General features: G+C 38.9%; 7 protein-coding genes across 7 annotated transcripts in view; 2 read left to right on the forward strand and 5 right to left on the reverse strand.

Annotated features, from left to right (window-relative positions):
- Positions 1–1,103: 1,103 nt before the first annotated feature.
- LOC118878178 (protein new-glue 1-like) lies at positions 1,104–1,833 on the forward strand. Its single transcript, XM_065867998.2, has one exon. It carries the CDS (start codon positions 1,173–1,175, stop codon positions 1,650–1,652), a length of 480 nt encoding a protein of 159 aa, XP_065724070.1. The 5' UTR covers positions 1,104–1,172; the 3' UTR covers positions 1,653–1,833.
- Positions 1,834–3,378: 1,545 nt separating this feature from the next.
- On the reverse strand, positions 3,379–4,092 carry LOC108018888 (protein new-glue 1). The gene has a single exon (XM_017086478.4). It carries the CDS (start codon positions 4,024–4,026, stop codon positions 3,505–3,507), a length of 522 nt encoding a protein of 173 aa, XP_016941967.3. The 5' UTR covers positions 4,027–4,092; the 3' UTR covers positions 3,379–3,504.
- A 1,729-nt stretch (positions 4,093–5,821) lies between these two features.
- LOC118878179 (protein new-glue 1-like) lies at positions 5,822–6,543 on the reverse strand. The gene has a single exon (XM_036819913.3). The coding sequence runs from the start codon at positions 6,472–6,474 to the stop codon at positions 5,947–5,949; it is 528 nt and encodes a 175-aa protein (XP_036675808.2). The 5' UTR covers positions 6,475–6,543; the 3' UTR covers positions 5,822–5,946.
- Positions 6,544–8,849: 2,306 nt separating this feature from the next.
- LOC118878180 (protein new-glue 1-like) lies at positions 8,850–9,575 on the reverse strand. Its single transcript, XM_036819914.3, has one exon. The coding sequence runs from the start codon at positions 9,507–9,509 to the stop codon at positions 8,988–8,990; it is 522 nt and encodes a 173-aa protein (XP_036675809.3). The 5' UTR covers positions 9,510–9,575; the 3' UTR covers positions 8,850–8,987.
- A 1,262-nt stretch (positions 9,576–10,837) lies between these two features.
- Positions 10,838–11,469, reverse strand: ng3 (new glue 3). Its single transcript, XM_065867630.2, has one exon. It carries the CDS (start codon positions 11,413–11,415, stop codon positions 11,026–11,028), a length of 390 nt encoding a protein of 129 aa, XP_065723702.2. The 5' UTR covers positions 11,416–11,469; the 3' UTR covers positions 10,838–11,025.
- Positions 11,470–13,846: 2,377 nt separating this feature from the next.
- On the reverse strand, positions 13,847–14,388 carry ng4 (new glue 4). Its single transcript, XM_065867631.2, has one exon. The coding sequence runs from the start codon at positions 14,103–14,105 to the stop codon at positions 13,932–13,934; it is 174 nt and encodes a 57-aa protein (XP_065723703.1). The 5' UTR covers positions 14,106–14,388; the 3' UTR covers positions 13,847–13,931.
- A 263-nt stretch (positions 14,389–14,651) lies between these two features.
- dnc (phosphodiesterase dunce) overlaps positions 14,652–23,203 on the forward strand; it is a 142,802-nt gene continuing 134,250 nt past the window's right edge. The window contains exons 1-3 of the mRNA XM_036819816.3: positions 14,652–14,723; positions 15,271–16,441; positions 17,265–17,661. Coding sequence (XP_036675711.2) covers positions 14,667–14,723; positions 15,271–16,441; positions 17,265–17,661 — 1,625 coding nt within the window. The 5' untranslated portion in view covers positions 14,652–14,666. The remainder of the gene's footprint in view (positions 14,724–15,270; positions 16,442–17,264; positions 17,662–23,203) is intronic.

Consider the following 23,203-nt stretch of genomic DNA (forward strand, 5'->3'; position numbering starts at 1 on the left):
TGGTTATCCTTATTTTACACATTATACGAGCTCTGCCATATTGACTTTAACTTAATTGGCGTATATTTTGCTTAATAGTTTTAGGATCTGCCAAAAATGCTGCTGTTTATCAGACGAATACTATAAATAACCAGCCAGTTTTTCTTGCATATCTGACGGCTGCTCTTACTGCCAGCCCGCAAAAGTATGCTTTATTTTGGAGACAATAATTAATTGAGCAATGGCAGCACAAGAGTTTCACTTGAGTGGAGTTGTTTCTGTCTGTTTGCTCAGTGGTTTTCGTGCTCCAAATTTTCTGGGCACCACCTGACGCCTCTTTTGTTATGGAAATCGTGGCTGTTGTTTTCGGTTTTCGTTTTTTTTTAGTTTTCTTTTCATATTTTTCCTTAAACATATGTGTGTGTGTATGTGTGCGGTATCTATGGCAACAGCTTTTCGAGTTTCCCCCGCCGCCTTTTTTGGCGATGAAAAGTTTTTGCTCACGAGTATTTTGCCGCTTGCTAAATTTTCCTTTTGGGGCTTTTGCGGGTTTCCCCGAGTTCGGTTTTGTGCTAATGGATTTCAGTGGAAACAAAACTTTGGAGGCCCAAAAAGCCTTGATGAATAAATATTTAATGCTCTCCTGCATTTTGAATGAGTTATGAATAAGGAAGTCTGATTTTTCATTGACGGTGTTTATTTGGGCCCCTTGATCATGACACAAATAACAGTTATCAATTGATCAGCTGGACCAGAAAGTAAATAGGTTTTAGTTATATCTTAACAGAATATGTGACTTTCATGCACTTTTAGGCTAAATTTCGCCGAGATATTTTCGTCCACTCTATTGGAGATCTAGATTTAAAATCCACACTTAAATAATTGTTGAAAGAAATGAATATATAAATATAATAACTTATTCTTAATGAATATATCTTAAACATAAAATGACGTATGAGTGCGGTCCTACTTTCGATGTTTGAACAATTGCGCTAAATATTCGCACGCCGAAATTCTGCTTGCGAAATTTTGTTTGGCCAAAGCGGTTTCTTTGTTAGGCTGACACAGTTTGGCGGAAGAGGATAAACCCAGGTGCGCGATCTAGTATAAAAGGGAGCTTCCGATATCCGAAACAGTATCAGTTGCAAGGCATCCAGCAATCCAACCATCCAGCAATCCAGCAATCCCTCGACATGAAGATCACCTTGGTACTCCTCGCCATCTGCCTCGGCTGTGTGATGATCCACCAGTCGGAGGCTCAGACCGCCACCACCACCACCACCGCCGCCACCACCACCACGACCACTTCCGCCGCCGCCACTACCACCACTTCCGCCGCCGCCGCCGCCGCCACCACCACCACCACTGCCGCTACGACCACTACCGCTTCGACCACCGCTTCGACCACTACCACTACCACTACCACAAAATCGTCAGCAAAGAAGGCTACCGTAAGAACGTTCTCGAGAACGGTTTCCAAACCCGCAGTCAAGACTATGATTAGTAGAAATAAGGGATGCAAGAAGAGTTGCGGTTGCAATAGTTGCGGTTGCAAGAGTGGCAAGAGCGGCAAGAAGGGCAAGAGTGGAAAGAGTTGCAAGAGTTGCAAGAGTGGCAAGAGTGGCAAGAGTGGCAAGAGTGGCAAGAAGAGCAGGAAGGGTAAGAAGGTATAAAGGAGCGGTTAAAGTTGTGAAGGACCTAAGATCAACCGAAAACCAACCACGCCAGTCCAGATGCTACCTCAATCACAATCCTAGATCCAATTTTGTTTTTTATTCCATAAGCTTATCAATATTATTATCATTCGTTTATAAGGCAAATAAAAAAATTAAAAAAAAAAATTTGGAAATCTTATTCATTTTTGTCTATTTGGACCATTACTTAGAAGATATTAAGATTATTATGACATGGCGTCACTGCCAGTATATAAATTTGTAGATGGCGCTAGAGCCTTTATTTGCTTGCTGCACCAATAGAATTGTTTGTGGCGCCATCTATGGGGTAGTCGAGCGTGCCAACAACAATTTTTTAATATGTGTGATGTTCATTAATAGTAAAAATAGAAATGTATTTAATGAAGATTTGTGGACGTGTGCTATACGGTAACAAAAATGAACTTTGCGAGTTGCAACAAATCAAGATGTGTATATATTTTGTGGTATTGATTTTAAATTTGATGCGATATACGATTAATACGATTAATGACACTGTGATTTTGTTTATTTTTCAATATATTTTTTAATTTGTATGTTTTAGTGGAAATGACAAGGTATTCACATTTTTTTTGAAAGCCTAAACTATTGCAATTTAGGGCATTCTTGTTTGTAGTCGACTGACTGGATTTTAAGATAATCACAAATACAATTACACATATTATCACTGTGGACAGCAGTCCACGTAGTGACGAAGCGCACCAGGAGAGTGTGAATAAATCTGATGTGATGGTCTGTGATAGAAACGAATGATGCAGCAATCGAAAGGTATTGCAAGAAGAAGATTGCATACCAAGACTTTAGAAATCTTAATTGATTTGCGAGAAAGAGCGGTGAAAGTGTAAAAGTGAACATTTAGAAAATTTGAGCTGTTTGGTCCGGTGCGGATAAATGCACCCTGCTGTTAACCTAGTTATATTATAACTGAGAATACGCGTCGAATTACATCTCATATAATAAAATCCGATGCTCCGTTTGAAAGTTATTCCAAAAGTAATATTTTGGGGGGCATTCCAAAATGAAAGTTTTTATTCCTTTGTTTGTGGGTTTGTAAGAATCCCTTTATGGTATATATATGTATTAAGAAGCTTTTGTTTTTGAAAAAAATCCGCTAGCTTGGCGGGAAATTCGCAAAAATAGCTCGGTGTTTTTGTTTGATTATATATTATTTGGACTCCTGATCTTCGATTTCTTTATTTTGATCTAAAAAATACTCACATATAAAACTTTTAATGTGAAAGTATAATAAAATATAGTTTTTGAAAAACCAAACGACTATATACAACTTTGGGGTAGGATATCATACCTTCTTCTTCGAATCATTTTCGAATTTCAGTCTATTTTTTTCACTGCAGGTTCTGAAACTCCTTAAGCAGAAACTCTGTGGGCAATTTTAAATGTGTATTTCAAAATTCTTTCGCTTTTATTTATTTGCTAATAGGGAATTCTGCTAACTTAAGTTTAAGATGTATTCTGAAGTAAATTAATTAATCATTAAATAAATTAAAATAAATGTGTACTACGTAAATAAATAAATACAACTAAAAAGGATTTTTAAAGACAATTGTTTAGATAGTCAGTCTTCATCATCAGCACATTTTCAGAACTACTCCATTGAATTGAATCACTAATGGTTATACCTTCCTTTCCCACAATTAAAGTAAGTACTTTTTGAATGATTTTTTCTATTTGCCTTATAAACGAATGATAACAATATTGATAAACTTATGGACTAAAAACAAAATTGGATCTAGGATTGTGATCGAGTTAGCATCTGGATTGGCGTGGTTGGTTTTGGTTGATTTTCGGTCCTTCAGAACTTGAACCACTCCTTTATGCCGCTGCTCTGCGTGCTCTTGTTGCAACTCTTGCCGCTCTTGCCACTCTTTCCACTCTTGCAACAGTTGCCACTCTTTCCACTCTTGCAACAGTTGCCACTCTTTCCACTCTTGCAACATTCGCAATCGCAACCGCAACCGCAACCCTGTCCTCCCTTACTGCTAGAAATTCTAATCTGCCTTCCGGGTTCCACTATCGTTTCGCTGCGCTGGACTACTTTCTTCTTTTTTTCTGTAGAAGATGGCGATGCAGTGGTAGTGGTGGTGGAGGAGGCGGAGGCGGAAGTGGTAGTGGTGGTGGAGGCGGCGGTAGTGGTGGTCGTAGCGGCAGTGGTGGTGGTGGTGGCGGCGGCGGCGGCGGCGGAAGTGGTGGTAGTGGCGGCGGCGGAAGTGGTGGTGGTGGCGGCGGTGGTGGTGGTGGTGGCGGTCTGAGCCTCCGACTGGTGGATCATCACACAGCCGAGGCAGATGGCGAGGAGTACCAAGGTGATCTTCATGTCGAGGGATTGCTGGATTGCTGGATGGTTGGATTGCTAGATGCCTTGCAACTGATACTGTTTCGGATATCGGAAGCCCCCTTTTATACAAGATCTGGCACCTGGGCTTATTCTTTTGTGCCAAACTGTGTCAGCCTAACAAAGAAACGGCTTTGGCCAAACAAAAATTCGCAACTTTTGACTTTTGCACAATTGTTTAAACATGCAAAATAGTTGCGTCCACAGCTGGCACGATTTTCACCGATGAATACGATTCTCTCAAAAGTATACTACATTTGCGGGTCAAAAGGCATGCAGCTTTAAGTCAATTCTCTTGATCAAATATGAGCAAAAATATAAACCAATTGAAAAGGTATGGTTGCTTACATTTAGGTTTGAAGCACAGTGAGTTTGGTAAATACCGAAATTCTACATCCTGTAAAACCAGGTTATTTGTATTCAATTGTATACGATTTTGAAATTTTCTTTGAAAACCAAAAAGGGAGTTAGCCTCGGCAAGACGAAGATTTTATAACCTTGCAGTTATAGGAAAAGTCAATGTTAGTTACACCATTTTTAATTTTTAAGGACTGTTGCTTCAGTGATTTGAAAAAAATCTAGCCATATAAAATGAACGCCGCCATTATTATAACTATTTTATCTCGAGTTATGTGAGGATTTCAGTGGCGGATCCTGGATTTCAAGTCACATTTTTTATTGCATACCCTTTTAATACCACAGTTCTTTAAATTTTTACCAGAGAGGGCCTGAAGGATTTCTTAAGCTTAATAAAAATGACTTTTATTATTAGACGTGTTACTCGTAGAGCGAAAGGATATATTAAATTCGTCGGAAATTTTGTAACAGGTAGAAGGAAGCACTTCCGAACCCATTCTTGACCTTCTGCATGGTATGCTTGGGATTAAGCAACAAAACAATTCTAATGCTAGAATAAAAATTTTAGCTGATAGGTATTACTCTCCTCAATACCAATCAATTGATTCATATTGCCACACCCTCTCTAGCGCCCACAAGCCGACCAAAAACCCACAGACCACAAAAAATCGTTCGTATGATCGCTGATATCTCGGAAGCTAGAAAGTTGGGATTAAAACTGTAGATTCTATAGATCCTTCCGCATCGCAAGTGTATTTCCACAAGGTGCCACGCCCACTCTAACGTCCATAAGCCCCCAAAAACTATTTTATTCCGCTTGTCAATACTTAACGGCATCTCAAAAATTGTTCAAATCGGAGCATTAGTTAATAGGTAATAATAATCAAAAATAATAAATGCAAGAGATTTTTGAAATATCCCTTTTGCAGTTAAAAAATATATACTTTCAAAAAATTTGACATTTTTAATGAGTGCTAAATGGGTTAAGAATATTATTGAATCATTCAAACGCAATTGAGATGACCTTTCCATTGATGCCAAAATGTTCATGAAGTAAGTTCAAATTATGAGTATATTTAACTTTTTTTCGTCGAAATACTTATTCGAACAAGTGTAGTTGAATATTTTGAATCGATCCGACTTATATACTACTTGAAATAGAAACCAACAATTTGGGAAGTTTTTATGGCGATAGATTTAAGACTAGAGACTAGTTTGCGCAAAAAGGGACAGACGTACGAACAGACGGACATGGCTATATACATTATAGGATCGGAGACGCTGCCTTCCTCCCGAAACATACTTCCCGACCAATACTTTATACCCCTTTACTAAATAGTCAATACATTAATAGTCCATTGAATTGAATATCTTCCTTTCCCATATTAAAAGTAAGTTCTTTTTATATCATTTTCTATATTTGCCTTAAAAACGAAAGATAACAGTATTTCTAAGCTTATGGACTAAAAACAAAATGGGATCTGGGATTGTGACTGAGTTAGCATCTGGATTGGCGTGGTTGATTTTTGGTTGATCTTAGGTCCTTCACAACTTTAACAAGTCCTTTATACCGCTGCTCTTCTTGCCCTTCTTGCAATTCTTGCCACTCTTGCCGCTCTTGCCGCTCTTGCCGCTCTTGCCACTCTTTCCACTCTTGCAACACTTGCCACTCTTGCCACACTTGCAAGACTTGCAATCGCAACCGCAACCGCAACCCTGTCCTCCCTTACTGCTAGTAATTCTAATCTGCCTTCCGGGTTTCACTGTCGTTCCGCTGCGCTGGACTACCGTCTTCTTTTTTTGTGTAGAAGATGGCGATGCAGTGGTAGTGGTGGTGGAGGAGGCGGAGGCGGAAGTGGTAGTGGTGGTGGAGGCGGCGGTAGTGGTGGTCGTAGCGGCAGTGGTGGTGGTGGTGGCGGCGGCGGCGGCGGCGGAAGTGGTGGTAGTGGCGGCGGCGGAAGTGGTGGTGGTGGCGGCGGTGGTGGTGGTGGTGGCGGTCTGAGCCTCCGACTGGTGGATCATCACACAGCCGAGGCAGATGGCGAGGAGCACGAGTACCAAGGTGATCTTCATGTCGAGGGATTGCTGGATTGCTGGATGGTTGGATGGTTGGATTGCTGGATGCCTTGCAACTGATACTGTTTCGGATATCGGAAGCTCCCTTTTATACTAGATCGCGCACCTGGGTTTATCCTCTTCCGCCAAACTGTGTCAGCCTAACAAAGAAACCGCTTTGGCCAAACAAAATTCGCAACTTTTGGTTTTTGCACAATTGTTTAAACATCCATGGCACGATTTTCACCGATAAATACGATTCTCTCAAAAGTATACTACACTTGCGGGTGAAAAGCATGTGAGCTCTAAATTAATTCTCTTGAATAAATGTGATCAAAAATATGTACCAATCAAAAAGCTTCTAAGATAAGAATGTAAGTTGTTTACCTTTCGTGTTGAAGCACCCATAAGTGAGTTTAGCATAAAGCGAAGCTCTACATCTTTTAAAGTTGTTTGTATTCATTTTCATACAAATATTTAAAAATTTTTATTGAAAATATACAGCAATAAAAAGAACAGATCAAAATTAATAAGTATAGAATTTACTTAAGATATGCCACTTTATAATAGTGAGTTAATTAGTGAAGTTGTGTTGAACAAGGGATTTATAATGTATTTTCATGTTTTCCCGGATGTCTTGTTTAGGATTATTTTAGGTATAATGTCATAAGCATGTGAAATGCAAAACAAAGTTTTTGAAATAAGTGCAGCTTTCGTGAAAAAGACTTTTAACACACCATACTTTTTTTAATTTTTGAGTCTACATTTTAACATTTACCGAAAAACGTTGTTTTTTAATATAAAATCGGTATGCAATGGATCAAATAATTGTACCCGTTATTCGTTGAATAAAAAAATTAATTTAAAATGATATCTTTGGTGTTTTTTAACATATAGCCTCATACGCTTTGAAGTAACATTTTTTAATTAGTTCTGAATTTCGAATTTAATTTTATCAAAATCGGACGACTTTATCATATAGCTGCCATAGGAACGATCGAAAAATTGGTGGGAAAATAATATGAAACAAATTATAGCTTTGGTGTTTTATACCCGTTACTCGTAGATTAAAAGGGTATACTAGATTCGTCGGAAAATATGTAACAGGTAGAAGGAAGCGTTTCCGACCCAATTAAGTATATATATTCTTGATCAGGATCCCTAGCCGAGTCGATCTAGCCATGTCCGTCTGTCTGTCCGTCCGGATGAGCGCTGAGATCTCGGAAACTACAAGAGCTAGGCTATTGAGATTTGGCGTGCAGATTCCTGAGCTTCTTACGCAGCGCAGGTTTGTTTCAGCAGCGTGCCACGCCCACTTTAACGCCCATAACGCTTAAATCTGTCTACCGCCGGTAGGTGGCGCATTTTAATCTCGCTTTGCTGCTTGCATATCTCCATTTCCCTTTGGTCCCTGACTTAGCTGAGTAACGGGTATCTGATAGTCGAGATACTCGACTATAGCTTTCTTCCTTGTTTAATATAAAACCTCCTACGCTTGGACATAACAATTTTTAATAGTTCTGAATTTCGAATTTAATTTCATCAAAATCGGAAGACTATATCATATACATAGCTGCCATAGGAACGATCTGAAAACTGGTGGGAAAATAATATGAAACAAATTATAGCTTCGGTGTTTTTTGACATATTATCTTATACTATTGGGAATATATATATTTTGGATTTTTAAAAATTTTGAATTAAATTTAATAATTATAACTGCAAGGGTATACAAACTTCGGCTTGCCGAAGTTAACTTCCTTTCTTGTTTTTTTATTACTCTTACGTACTGTTGCATTTGATTTTAACCTACGTAGATTTCAACCAACAGTTTGCTTATTTACTCTCCTTTTTTGACAAGTACACCAACAAAGTCAATTAGTTAACTAGGCTGGAAATGGGAAATCGGTATGAGTCATTTTTGAGAACAACTTTAAGACATAATTCCGAATTTCTCTTTATTTTTCACTGCAGGTTTTGAAAGTACATAAAGGATCTGTAAGCGATTTCAAATGTGTATTTCAAATTCTGCTAAATCAGGTTTAGATGGTATTCTTTTTGAAATGTTGGAGGTGCGACCGTCACGACCCCTTACCTTGCTAGGAGGTGTTTTTTGTTTATATCAATTTGATTCCACTTTTTAAAGTCTTGGTATGCAATACTTTTAGTTTGGCGATACCTTTGATTGGTGTATCTATTGTTGAAAGGTGAATGCAAAACATCAATTCTGCGGCTATATATAGATGCGCTTCGTCACTACTTGGACTGCCGTTCACAGATTTTAGATAGTCAGTTTCCATCATCAGCACATTTTCAGTACATTAATACTCCATTGAATTGAATCACTAATGGCTATACCTTCCTTTCCCATAATTAAAGTAAGTACTTTTTGAATGATTTTTTCTATTTGCCTTATAAACGAATGATAACAATATTGATAAGCTTATGGACTAAAAACAAAATTGGATCTAGGATTGTGATCGAGTTAGCATCTGGATTGGCGTGGTTGGTTTTGGTTGATTTTCGGTCCTTCAGAACTTGAACCACTCCTTTATGCCGCTGCTCTGGTTGCTCTTGTTGCAACTCTTGCCGCTCTTGCCACTCTTTCCACTCTTGCAACAGTTGCCACTCTTTCCACTCTTGCAACAGTTGCCACTCTTTCCACTCTTGCAACATTCGCAATCGCAACCACAACCGCAACCCTGTCCTCCCTTACTGCTAGTAATTATAATCTGCCTTCCGGGTTTCACTGTCGTTCCGCTGCGCTGGACTACCGTCTTCTTTTTTTGTGTAGAAGATGGCGATGCAGTGGTAGTGGTGGTGGAGGAGGCGGAGGCGGAAGTGGTAGTGGTGGTGGAGGCGGCGGTAGTGGTGGTCGTAGCGGCAGTGGTGGTGGTGGTGGCGGCGGCGGCGGCGGCGGAAGTGGTGGTAGTGGCGGCGGCGGAAGTGGTGGTGGTGGCGGCGGTGGTGGTGGTGGTGGCGGTCTGAGCCTCCGACTGGTGGATCATCACACAGCCGAGGCAGATGGCGAGGAGTACCAAGGTGATCTTCATGTCGAGGGATTGCTGGATTGCTGGATGGTTGGATTGCTGGATGCCTTGCAACTGATACTGTTTCGGATATCGGAAGCCCCCTTTTATACTAGATCGCGCACCTGGGTTTATCCTCTTCCGCCAAACTGTGTCAGCCTAACAAAGAAACCGCTTTGGCCAAACAAAATTTGCAACTTTTGGTTTTTGCACAATTGTTTAAACATCCATGGCACGATTTTTACCGATAAATACGATTCTCTCAAAAGTATACTACATTTGCGGGTCAAAAGGCATGTGAGCTCTAAATTATTTCTCTTTAAGAAGTGTAAGCAAAAATATGAACCAATTAAAAAGCTTTTAAGATAAGAAGGTAAGTTGTTTACCTTTACTTTTAAGGTACTCATGAGTGAGTTTAGCAAAAACCAAAACTCTACAGTGTACTGAAAACTACTCTATAGTGTATTGAAAATATACAGCAATACAAAAAGCAGATCAAAATGAATACGTATAGAACTTATTTAAGATGTGCCACTTTATAATAGTGACCTAATAAGTGAAGTTGTGCTTTCTAGAACTATCAGGAACTTCCGAAAACTTAAAACTATTTAACACTAAAGGGGGTTGAAAAAAGGGATTGAAAATTTATTTTCATTTCTTCAGGGATATCTTGTCTAGGATTATTTTAGGTATATGGTCATTAGCAATTAGCATTAGCAATAAGTGCAGTTTGGGCGAAGAAGACTTGAAAATGAGACCATCTAATACATACCTTTAAAAATTTTTAAGTTTACGTTTTGATATTCACTGTTTTGAAAAACGTTGTTTAAATATTGTACCTAAGAAATGTGTAATGCATTTTAATATAGATTGTTTTATAATAGGAAATCGGAAGTACGGTCTTAAGTCAGAAAATATTTAATAACCATATATACGATACAATTTAATTATGATTTTAAGATACCATTCATGTTAAAGTGCACTTTACGAAAAATTGAAGCCAATGTCATTTATGGTTGACCTTTCTACAAAATTCAAAAATAAAAATTACTCATACGTACTGTTGCTTTAATCATACATTTATTTTAGTTCAAATGGCGTAAATTTTCACCAACTTTTTTTATTTACTTTACCTTTTTGAACAAGTAAACTATTTTTTAGGGCTAAATTATACCAGACATATGTGATGTATGAGTCATTTTTGAGAAAAACATTTATGAATACAACTTTATGACCTAGTCTTGAAATATATATTTCTTGAATATATTTTCTGCAGACTAAAATCTACAATTTTTTTGGGATAGAGATAGGGACTCTATTTTGTATTGCCTAAGAATAAAATAATTTTCAAACTAGTTATTTTCTGGTTTTCCAGTGGTTTATTTAAAGAACACCTTGTATTAATATCGACATGATGTAATTGCCTTAAATATGTTTTGAAAATAGGAAATTATAAAAAAAAAATAGGATTTCGTTGGCATTTTGGGATCAGGATAGGTGTGTTGGGTGTAGTAGGGTGGTCCTGGGTTCGCGGGGCTCTTCATTTGGAGGACCGTCGGGAGCGACGGGCTCTACTGCGACTGGCGCGGCTGTTGCGCCTGTTGCTGCTGTTGCTGCTGCTGCTGCTTCTGCTGCTTTTCCTGCTGCTGCTGCTGCTGCGACTCTTGGTTCTGGCGGCGGAGCTGTCGCAGTCGCTTGAGCCACGCCTGCGCCTACGAGTTTTCGTAACTTCCGCTGCCCTCTTGACACTGTATCTGTAGTGATGAACTCTCTTCGTTTTGGCGGTGGTCGTCGTAGTTGGGGCCGCTGTGGTTGTGGTTGTGGTGGTGGTCGTGGTCGTGGTGGTGGTGGTGGTGCTGTTGGTGGTCTGCCCGATCACCAAACTGACAACGGTGGCCAGGAGAAGCAGGAGAGCATAGGTATACCTCATTGTGGTTTTCAAATGGTTAGATGGCCAGTGGCTGGGCAACTGATGCCAGAAGACAGCAGGCAGTGGTCTTTTATACTAAATCTCACAAAGAAATCAAATTATATAAGATTTGAATTGGAAAATCTCGCAATTCATAAATATAAAATTATATATTTGCACTTCTCTAGCGTGGCTGTTTGAACAATTGCGCAAAATACCGAATAATTCGCAAATTTTGTGTTGCCATAAGCACTCCCTTTGTTTCGGCCAAAACTTGCCGACACCGTTTGGCACAAGTGGCTAAACCCAGATGCGAGATCTGGTATAAAAGGGAACTTCCACTTCCGGCCCCGGCATTACCACCATTAGATCCAATTTTTATTTTTAATCCTTAAGTAATACTGTTGTCTTTCGTGTTTAAGGCAAATATAAAGAATTATACAACAAAACTGAGTTCATAAACTTTAAGTTTAAGTTATAAAAATGATAACTTATTAAATTGCGTTACATGAACGATGTATTTTCTTGACCAAGTAAATATCGATCAAATAAAGTTGGACCCTTTCAAAGCGATATTTGGCGTTCAACGTCAAATTACCTGTTATTTGAAAGTTTTTAAAAAAATATTTAAACGTCAATTTAAAAATTCCCCATTAGGAAAAAGCCATTTTCAAAATCTCTTCTTTGTGTTTAAAAATAAATGTTTTCTAAATCAAAGAAATACAAGGTAATAGCCTCTGCAAGGTTTACAAAATTTTAAAGTAACAAGGTCATAGACTGTCTTGCGAATACGATTTCTGGAGAACAATTTGTCTAAATTCAAATATCTAAAAAAAAATAAAGAGCAATATAATGTTTAAAATCTTTATTTTATCATAAATAGTTTTTCAAAGCTCAACAACATTTTTTTTTGCTCCAAGAAACTAAATTTTTGGAAAAAAATCAGATCTACTGTTTTCCCGGAATCGGGTTCACCGAAAATTTATTTCTGATAAAACACTATTATGAGTAACTCGCATTATTATTTTAGTTCAATAATGATTATTATTTTTTATTACTTCTTCTCGCGAAAGTATGCTCCCAAAATCCATCCAAGTACCTTGCCATTTCTAGTTTTATTTTCTTAACAAAACAAAAATGAAAACGAAGCAATAAGTTTTAGCCAAACCAATTGTTTACTCTTGTTATTGTTTAAATTAAGTTGGGCTTTGCAAGTATCCGTATGCAAAAATTTTAGAAATGGTTGGTAAAGCATCATTTTTGAGGTCACTTTTCTTTGTTAACATATTAGTATTCCATTTTGAGCAGTGCAAAGGGGTTTCCTGTCAATTGTGTAAATATTTGATAATTATTTTGCGTAAATTTTATTTTAATGCAAAAATATTCGCAAACTTGCTCTTTCACTTGTTCAAAGATGATGTGGCCTTGGGACGAGGTGCAAAATTTAGCTGGCCTGGAAGTTAATGTGCGGAAGTATTTAAGTTAAAAGCCAGTTTGGTCTTTTCCCCAAGGTTGTTTAAATTATAATAGCCCTTATTTAACAGTTTATCGATTAATATCTACCAACTATCCATTTTCTGTAGGATAAAAATAACTAATCGAAATAAAATTGGTGTTATTTGATAAATTATTTTTTGTTTACCTTTATTTTTACGTTAAGAAATACAACATCTGTGTATCGAATGTTTAACACATCTGATTTGTATATCCTTTACTCGTAGGAGTCCTATAACATAGCCCAGCATATATTCTATAGATAGATAGCACAAGCAGGTTGGAATACACCCAAAAATCCTGAAATTCTGGAGATCCACATTTTTTGAAAAAATATTTGTGGTTTTTTCCTCCTATGTAAGTTGATTAACTTCTTGTTGTCTCTGCATATAAATATTTTGCCTATGTGTATGCAAAGCTTTTCAATTCAGACTGAGCAACATGGCACTATGGGAAATTTGACCACTTTTTCTGCGACAGAAATGACCAGATTTACTTTGCTGTTTCTGAGATAAGTGCACATAACTTCAGAAATAGCGATAAAATACATTTTCATTAAAATATTAAAAGTTTCGTACATATCGAAAGTTCTAATAGAATAAGCATAGGGCAGAATGTTTTATACATTTTACAACCTTTAAAAACCACTTATATTAGTCAATGAAAAAGCTATGTATATCTGCTTTATAATTATATTATATTATATATTTACTGGTGAAATTCCCCAAAGTGCAGGGGTAAAATGAAGGGTATCTACTAGTTCTTGTTTGTTATAGAAAATAAAGAAAAATGATTTATTATTTATTTTCATTTTGGAATATGGAAATGTTCAGAGCTTTGCTGGTAAAACAAAAAATACTTTAACAAAGATGTTCTTAACATTTTTTTATCTTTTAACATGACAATATGTCATACCGATTTGAACACAATCTGTGTAGATTTCAGTTTTAGTAAAGCATAAATAACTTAAGGTGATTTACATAAACACTGATTTATTAAAGGCACTTAAACAAAAATAACAAAAAAGTAGGGGCTACTTCATCTCAGTACTGGAAGTAATCATGCTTCTGAAAGTCGGTGAAGGAATCGATATAGTCCTCGGGATGGTAGTCCAGGCTGTGGTAGGCGACATCCGGCTCCGTGAAGTCCTCGACCTTGTAGAGGACCTTGCAGATGAGCAGCCAGGGCAGCACTATCATCAGCAGTTTCCATTCCATTATCTCTCGCACGAGATATCAGCGGTTCCTCCGATGTCCGACGTTGGACTAATTAAGGGGAAGCTAAAGTGGATCCAGCAGCCATCTAGCCGTATAGCCAAACAGCCAGGATGTGGGTCAGTTTGTGCAGCTGGCGTTTGTCCCTGTAAGAGCTCGCAAATGTGGGCAAATATGTGACTAACCCACTTTCCCCCACGCAGCCAACCAGGTGGAATACTTTCGGGCGGCAGAACAAGTCGAAATGGGGGAAAAATGGTTGGACTTTCGGGGGGAGGAACAGAAGCCGTTGGCCGCGTAGAAATGCGAACTTAAACGCTAATTGACATAGAAGTGAGTCGGGGAATTCGAGATGGAATTTTAAGTAAAAATGCCAGCCAAAACAAAATTAGAGAAGACATTTAAACCTAATTAATACTGAAAAATGTTTAGTATTTTAATAGAGTATTTAAATTACCAAAAGAAATATTGTTCCTAATACTTTGTTTCCTTTCATTTTCATTACAGATCTACGCTTGAATGAACATGTTTTCGCCCCACAGATAACTCCCAATCGCAGTGGGAATGATGCGTTTGGCGCGATTTACTCAGAGTTTCTCGTTTAACAAGAATGCCGCCAAGGTGGAGGGGGAATAGGATTTTTATATGCTATTTATAAGATTTTATATTTAAAATTTCTTTGACTTGGCTCAAAAACAAATCAAGAAACAAACTTAAATAAAAAAAATTCAGCTCATATTTATTTTACGTTTTTAATATATTTTAAATCCAGAAAATAGTTATAGTTTTGTATCTCATAAGTTCTAGGGCTGCCACAGAAATCACTAGAAATGCATTGTTATTATGTTTTGCTGTTCTAAGGCCCAAAAAAGATATCTTAAGTAATTACTCTATCCTACTATCTTGTAGTCCCCTTGTGTTAGTCTTAGTTTTGTAAATGGTACTATCATTTTTAATAAATATTCTAAGGAACTATGATGGATTCCTCCAAAGTCGAAGATGTTTATTGCTCACCATACTTTAAAGAGAATTTAAAACTCTAGTGATTTTGGTGGCACCTCCATATTTGTTTTTAAGTTTAAGCATTAGTTACAAACAAAAGATGTACAAAATATTAGAAAATAATACAAAAATGATTGATTTCGAATACTTTCCCATGCATTTTTAGCATCGCGGCAGCGGCAGCAGCAACGGAAACGGAAACGGCAACGCGACCGGAAACGGAAACGGCCAGGGGTTAGGTGGCAGCTGCAGTGCCAACGGCCTGGCAGCCAGTGGCGGCGTTGGAGGGGGCGGTGGGAGTGGCAGCGGCAGCGAAGGCGGTGGGTGTGGCAGCGGTAGTGGGAGCGGAAGCGGAAGCGGCAGAGGCAGCGGCAGTGGAAGTGGGAGTGGCAAGCGGAAATCAAAGACAAGAACAAAGTGCTTCGGTGGCACAGTGTTTCGGTGTTGCCTCCCTTGTCGCGGGGGCGGCTCCGCAGCCCCCGCCACAAGCCCGCCCCAAACACCCGCCCAGTCGCCGGAGGAGTTCAAGGCCATTGGCGGTCCAGAGGATAATAGCAACAGTGGTCTGGAGAAGCCCAAGGACTATAAGCGAGACACTCAGGAGCGGAACAACGGCAACAGCAGTGCAGACGATCTGCTGAACCGCACCGGATACGAATCGCGATCCGGATCCGAGCTGGATCTGTACGGCAGCAAGAAGAAGCACTCGCTGGCGGACACCATCGACACATCGGCGACCACCCCGATCTCCCTGAAGACCCTCATCAACGACGTGGACGAGGAGCTGGACCAGCAGTTGAGTGCGGCGGACATAGCAGCCGCCAGCTTGGCCAGCGGTCTGGTCGCCCGCCGAGCGGAACCGGAAACGCTGAGCGACGCCAGTGTCTCACCCACCGCGGTGGTGCAGCAGCAGCAGCAGCCACCATTTTCGCAATCACAGCCACATTTGGTGCCCAGCAGCGGGAACATCCTCAGCCAGGTCACCCTGTACAGCGGCACAAATCCCGGCCAGAATCCAGGACAGAATCAGGTCCAAAGCCCGAATCCCAATCAGAGTTCCAGTTCGAGCTCAAGCTCGAATACCAGCCAGAATCAACAGCGCTGCAGTTGCCAGCCGCAGACTTCCCCATTGCCGCATATCAAGGAGGAGGAGGAGTCCGAGCAGGCCAACTCCAAGCACCAGTCGATCCTCAAGGATCAGCAGCAACTGCCACCGCCGATCACCGTAGGCAGTGGCTACTGTGGCAGCTGCGAGAGCGTGCACCACTCCTCGGCCACCTCGTCGTCGGCGGGCACAGTGCCCACTGGCAGTCAGCCACCGCAGGAGTATATTGCAGGTAATTCTCTATAGACTACTTAGAAGTATCATTGATTTCAATAAAATACATGTCAGCAATTATTATATATTTATTTGTGTAATAGTATTTTAATTTTTATTGGGGTTCAGACCTTAAAATCCCCCAAATGAAACTATCTATTAACAAGTTATTTGTATACCTGAGATATATAAAATTAAAAAATCAAATCATCTTAAATTAGAAGTTATTAACAAAGATTGAATGTTAAAAAGTAATATCTGCATATTGGACTTAAAGTTTCCTATAATGTATTTGAACAAATAATACTCAAAGCATTAAAATCAGTTATAAATATAATAAGAAAACAGATAGATAAGATATGAAATATATTTTATATATTTTATATATTTTATATATATTTATATTTTTAAAATTAAAACAAATAAATTAAATATAAAATGAATATAATATTGCCATTTCTTAAATTAACAAAAACTGCCCTGAATTAAAAACAAAGCGAAACATTTTTCCTTTGAATATTAAATCTTTATCATCTTATAAAGTTCTACCCTTTGGTTAGCAGTTTAGAAAAAATATGTAAATAAGTGTAATATGTAATTTGATATATTAATAATCTTTATGTATATTTAACAAACCCACATTCGTGACTTTTAAAATAAAAAGGAATTTGTTGGGTGCTAGGAAACTGTAATAGGTATTCAGTTTTTAAATGCATTTACTTATCTTAGTTACTTTGATTATAAGCAAGTTTTGACCTACATTAATAGAGAAATAAGTAAATATAAATCTACGAATAATCATCATAAATTAAACCGGGTTTATTTTCTATTTTCAATGGCAGGTACCTCCTCGACGCCCTCGCCGCGCATCAAACTAAAGTTCCGCAAGCCGCACAAGTCCTGCTGGTCGCGCATCGTCCTTGCGCCCATCGGATCGACGGGCGGCTCCTCGTCGGCCACCACCGTCATCGGCAGCAACTCGAACGAGACCTTGGCCTCCAGCAGCACCACCGGCGGCACCGCCACCCAGAACAGCACCCAGAACAGCAGCAGCGTCAGCGTCGCCGCCCACCACCGGCTGACCTCGTCGTCGGCCTCCGCCCTCGCCTCCTCGCACCCCAGCAACTCGCAGCTGCTGCCCACCAGCAAGATGCAGGCCGAGCAGGGGTCAATCGGCGACCTGCAGAAGTACCACAGTCGGTACCTCAAGAACCGTCGCCACACGCTGGCCAACGTTCGGTGAGTAGAGGTGCCCCCCATGTATGCTCGCAGCAGAACTATATCTTAAAATTTACCCATTAAGTTTGATATGTTTATTTAACTGCGTAAACATTGAACAGTTATTTATTCGTAGTGGGTCCTTAGGTTTTGAATTTGGTAGTTGCCTCTTTATCACTTCGGTTGCTGATTGATTTGGGGCCTTGATCATTTTATCCGTCTCAGCCTCAGTCCTGGAAAACACTTGGAACATTCGCTAGTCATAGAGTCTATCTGACACTCCGGCCATTTCCTTGTTCACATAGTAAACAAAGTTCGTCTCACAAAGGAACGGTTCTGAAGAAACGACGTGGGCCCTATGTACCCTCAGTATCGCTGTAAGGTTCGTTGAGCCCCTCCGCTTTGATCCACTCCGTCAGGGTTCGCTGATCTTCCAACCCAATTTTTTTGTGGTCAAAGGCGATCGGGAGACCATCGTTACATTTGTAAAAATTATCTCCCGATCGGATTTGACCCCAAAAAATTTGGGTTGGATGATCAGCAAGCCTTGAACGACTGATTCAAATCCGAGGGGCTCGACAAACCATACAGCCATATTGTGGCATAAGTAAGGCTGTCCACAGCAAATGGTAGTGATAACCTTCAGCATTGTCGTATTTGCAAAGATGATCTGCCGATCCCAGTCGAAAAGCCCCTTCTCAGCACTATTTTCTTGGGGTTCAACTAATTTCTAGGATGTTTCCTTGGACATCAGGCATTCCATTGCTTTTGTGGGTACAACTCAGAGGCCTCTCCGCTTCCGACGGATTCTTCCAAATATCCGATGACGACAGCAGATCGGGATCGTACGAATTGGCGGTTTGGATATAAAGATGCCATTATCGGGGTATGATCTACATCGAAGATATGTTTTGCCTCCAACCCGCGTACTTTCGGCACCTATTTCGCGTTGTTCTGGGTTGGTAATCGTCCGCTCTCGAGTACCATAGATGATCTTGGTGGTGGCATTAGCTACTCGTCGGATCTACCGTGCATGGGTTCAGGGTTCCGCTGGTTTCCGAAGTTCAAACCAATACCATGCAGAAATAACTCGTCGTGCGACGGCTCTAATACCGGGGCACTAATGTGATTTTAATGAAATGATTTAAATGATTTGCCTAATTTACTAAAGATGGCTTACCAGAACGAAAGAAGTTCAGAGGAGGTCTCTGATAGTAAGGGTTCAATTATTTCTGGATCTTGAACAGGCATTGATTACCTAAATTGAAGAGAACTCATGTTATAAGTGCGGACAACATTCTGGCTGCTCAGCCTTAAATAAACATTTCTTTTCCGTCCTACCGGTCAAAAGTCTTGGAATGCCTTCTGCGCTTCTTTTTGCCCTTCGTGGGCGTCCTTTCTTTTGGCCTATCCCGATCGATGGAGCACAAAATTCGACTTTTGACGGCAGGGAACTTGTGCGAGAAAAAATAATTTACGCAGGACAAGTCTATACAGCCGAAAACCAATTTTATAAATATCAAAAGTCAAACTAAGTTGTCAGACGAAAATTTTTTCACCATCTCCGTTGGGTTGCTGCGTTAGCAATTGTCGTTCGACAAAACTTATCAGCTGAGAAGCAGAGTTGTCACCCTATGTCCTTAAAAAGCAATGGCAACTCTGTAACTTTCTAGTATCACCTGTACGCAATATTTACTTAAAAATCTATATAGAAAGTATTTTTTGTTCTTCCTGCCTTATTAGTAACTCTACACAGATAGAAATATCCAAGAACATTGTTCTTGACTTGAGAACATTCGTTCTTAAAAACCGTGTAAGTACATTTTGGTATCAATGTTCTCAATATTAGAACGAAATGCTGAGAAGAGAAAAGCTAAATTGAGATTATTTAAAAACTTTTAAGTATACACTACGGACTGAATTGACGGATCGAAACAGTCGGTCTTTTAGCTGTACGCCTTGATTTGGCTAAGCTACGACTAAAAAACCACTAAAAAATGTATATTTTTGACCAAAATCTGAATCCCAAAAATAACAGATGTACCCCCTTACAAAAAATACGAAAATGGGTCAAAAAATAAATGTTCCTTAAAGTGATAGGGATCGATAGCATTTGTAGCAAGCTGCTCAAAACAGTCGGTCTTTTAGCTGTACGCCTTGATTTGGCTAAGCTACGACTAAAAAACCACTAAAAAATGTATATTTTTGACCAAAATCTGAATCCCAAAAATAACCGATGTAACCCCTTACAAAAAATACGAAAATGGGTCAAAAAATAAATGTTCCTTAAAGTGATGGGGATCAATAGCATTTGTAGCAAGCTGCTCAAAACAGTCGGTCTTTTAGCTGTACGCCTTGATTTGGCTAAGCTACGACTAAAAAACCACTAAAAACTGTATATTTTTGACCAAAATCTGAATCCCAAAAAAAACCGATGTAGCCCCTTACAAAAAATGCGAAAATGGGTAAAAAAATAAATGTTCCTGAAAATTATGGGGATCGATAGAATTTGTAGCAAGCTGCTCAAAACAGTCGGTCTTTTAGCTGTACGCCTTGATTTGGCTAAGCTACGACTGAAAAACCACTAAAAAATTTGTATTTTTGGCCAAAATCTGAAGCCCAAAAATAACCGATGTACCCCCTTACAAAAAATGCGAAAATGGGTCAAAAAATAAATGTTCCTGAAAATTATGGGGATCGATAGCATTTGTAGCAAGCTGCTCAAAACAGTCGGTCTTTTAGCTGTACGCCTTGATTTGGCTAAGATACGACTGAAAAACCACTAAAAAATTTGTATTTATGACCAAAATCTGAATCCCAAAAATAACCGATGTACCCCCTTACAAAAAATGCAAAAATTGTTCAAAAAATAAATGTTCCTGAAAATTATGGGGATCGATAGCATTTGTAGCAAGCTGCTCAAAACAGTCGGTCTTTTAGCTGTACGCCTTGATTTGGCTAAGATACGACTGAAAAACCACTAAAAAATGAGTATTTATGACCAAAATCTGAATCCCAAAAATAACCGATGTACCCCCTTACAAAAAATGCGAAAATGGGTCAAAAAATAAATGTTCCTGAAAATTATGGGGATCGATAGCATTTGTAGCAAGCTGCTCAAAACAGTCGGTCTTTTAGTTGTACGCCTTGATTTGGCTAAGATACGACTGAAAAACCACTAAAAAATGAGTATTTATGACCAAAATCTGAATCCCAAAAATAACCGATGTACCCCCTTACAAAAAATGCGAAAATGGGTCAAAAAATAAATGTTCCTGAAAATTATGGGGATCGATAGCATTTGTAGCAAGCTGCTCAAAACAGTCGGTCTTTTAGCTGTACGCCTTGATTTGGCTAAGCTACGACTGAAAACCCACTAAAAAATGAGTTTTTATGACCAAAATCTGAATCCCAAAAATAACCGATGTACCCCCTTACAAAAAATGCAAAAATGGGTCAAAAAATAAATGTTCCTAAAAATTATGGGGATCGATAGCATTTGTAGCAAGCTGCTCAAAACAGTCGGTCTTTTAGCTGTACGCCTTGATTTGGCTAAGATACGACTGAAAAACCACTAAAAAATTTGTATTTATGACCAAAATCTGAATCCCAAAAATAACCGATGTACCCCCTTACAAAAAATGCAAAAATGGGTCAAAAAATAAATGTTCCTGAAAATTATGGGGGTCGATAGCATTTGTAGCAAGCTGCTCAAAACAGTCGGTCTTTTAGTTGTACGCCTTGATTTGGCTAAGATACGACTGAAAAACCACTAAAAAATGAGTATTTATGACCAAAATCTGAATCCCAAAAATAACCGATGTACCCCCTTACAAAATATGCGAAAATGGGTCAAAAAGTAAATGTTCCTTAAAGTGATGGGGATAGATAGCATTTGTAGCAAGCTGCTCAAAACAGTCGGTCTTTTAGCTGTACGCCTTGATTTGGCTAAGCTACGACTAAAAAACCACTAAAAAATGTATATTTTTGACCAAAATCTGAATCCCAAAAATAACCGATGTACCCCCTTACAAAAAATGCGAAAATGGGTCAAAAAATAAATGTTCCTGAAAATTATGGGGATCGATAGCATTTGTAGCAAGCTGCTCAAAACAGTCGGTCTTTTAGCTGTACGCCTTGATTTGGCTAAGCTACGACTGAAAAACCACTAAAAAATTTGTATTTTTGGCCAAAATCTGAAGCCCAAAAATAACCGATGTACCCCCTTACAAAATATGCGAAAATGGGTCAAAAAGTAAATGTTCCTTAAAGTGATGGGGATAGATAGCATTTGTAGCAAGCTGCTCAAAACAGTCGGTCTTTTAGCTGTACGACTTGATTTGGCTAAGCTTCGACTAAAAAACCACCGAAAAATGTATATTTTTGACCAAAATCTGAATCCCAAAAATAACCGATGTACCCCCTTACAAAATATGCGAAAATGAGTCAAAAAAATAAATGTTCCTGAAAATTATGGGGATCGATAGCATTTGTAGCAAGCTGCTCAAAACAGTCGGTCTTTTAGCTGTACGCCTTGATTTGGCTAAGATACGACTGAAAAACCACTAAAAAATTTGTATTTTTGACCAAAATCTGAATCCCAAAAATAACCGATGTACCCAAAAAATAAATGTTCCTGAAAATTATGGGGATCGATAGCATTTGTAGCAAGCTGCTCAAAACAGTCGGTCTTTTAGCTGTACGCCTTGATTTGGCTAAGCTACGACTGAAAACCCACTAAAAAATGAGTTTTTATAACCAAAATTTGAATCCCAAAAATAACTGATGTACCCCCTTACAAAAAATGCGAAAATGGGTCAAAAAATAAATGTTCCTTAAAGTGATGGGGATCGATAGCATTTGTAGCAAGCTGCTCAAAACAGTCGGTCTTTTAGCTGTACGCCTTGATTTGGCTAAGCTACGACTAAAAAACCACTAAAAAATGTATATTTTTGACCAAAATCTGAATCCCAAAAATAACCGATGTACCCCCTTACAAAAAATGCGAAAATGGCTCAAAAAATAAATGTTCCTGAAAATTATGGGGATCGATAGCATTTGTAGCAAGCTGCTCAAAACAGTCGGTCTTTTAGTTGTACGCCTTGATTTGGCTAAGATACGACTGAAAAAGCACTAAAAAATGAGTTTTTATGACCAAAATCTGAATCCCAAAAATAACCGATGTACCCCCTTACAAAAAATGCGAAAATGGGTCAAAAAATAAATGCTCCTGAAAATTATGGGGATCGATAGCATTTGTAGCAAGCTGCTCAAAACAGTCGGTCTTTTAGCTGTACGCCTTGATTTGGCTAAGATACGACTAAAAAACCACTAAAAAATGTATATTTTTGACCAAAATCTGAATCCCAAAAATAACCGATGTACCCCCTTACAAAAAATGCGAAAATGGGTCAAAAAATAAATGTTCCTGAAAATTATGGCGATCGATAGCATTTGTAGCAAGCTGCTCAAAACAGTCGGTCTTTTAGTTGTACGCCTTGATTTGGCTAAGCTACGACTGAAAACCCACTAAAAAATGAGTTTTTATGACCAAAATCTGAAT

The sequence above is a fragment of the Drosophila suzukii genome, chromosome X, assembly GCF_043229965.1.
Source record: "Drosophila suzukii chromosome X, CBGP_Dsuzu_IsoJpt1.0, whole genome shotgun sequence".
Lineage (NCBI taxonomy): Eukaryota > Metazoa > Arthropoda > Insecta > Diptera > Drosophilidae > Drosophila > Drosophila suzukii.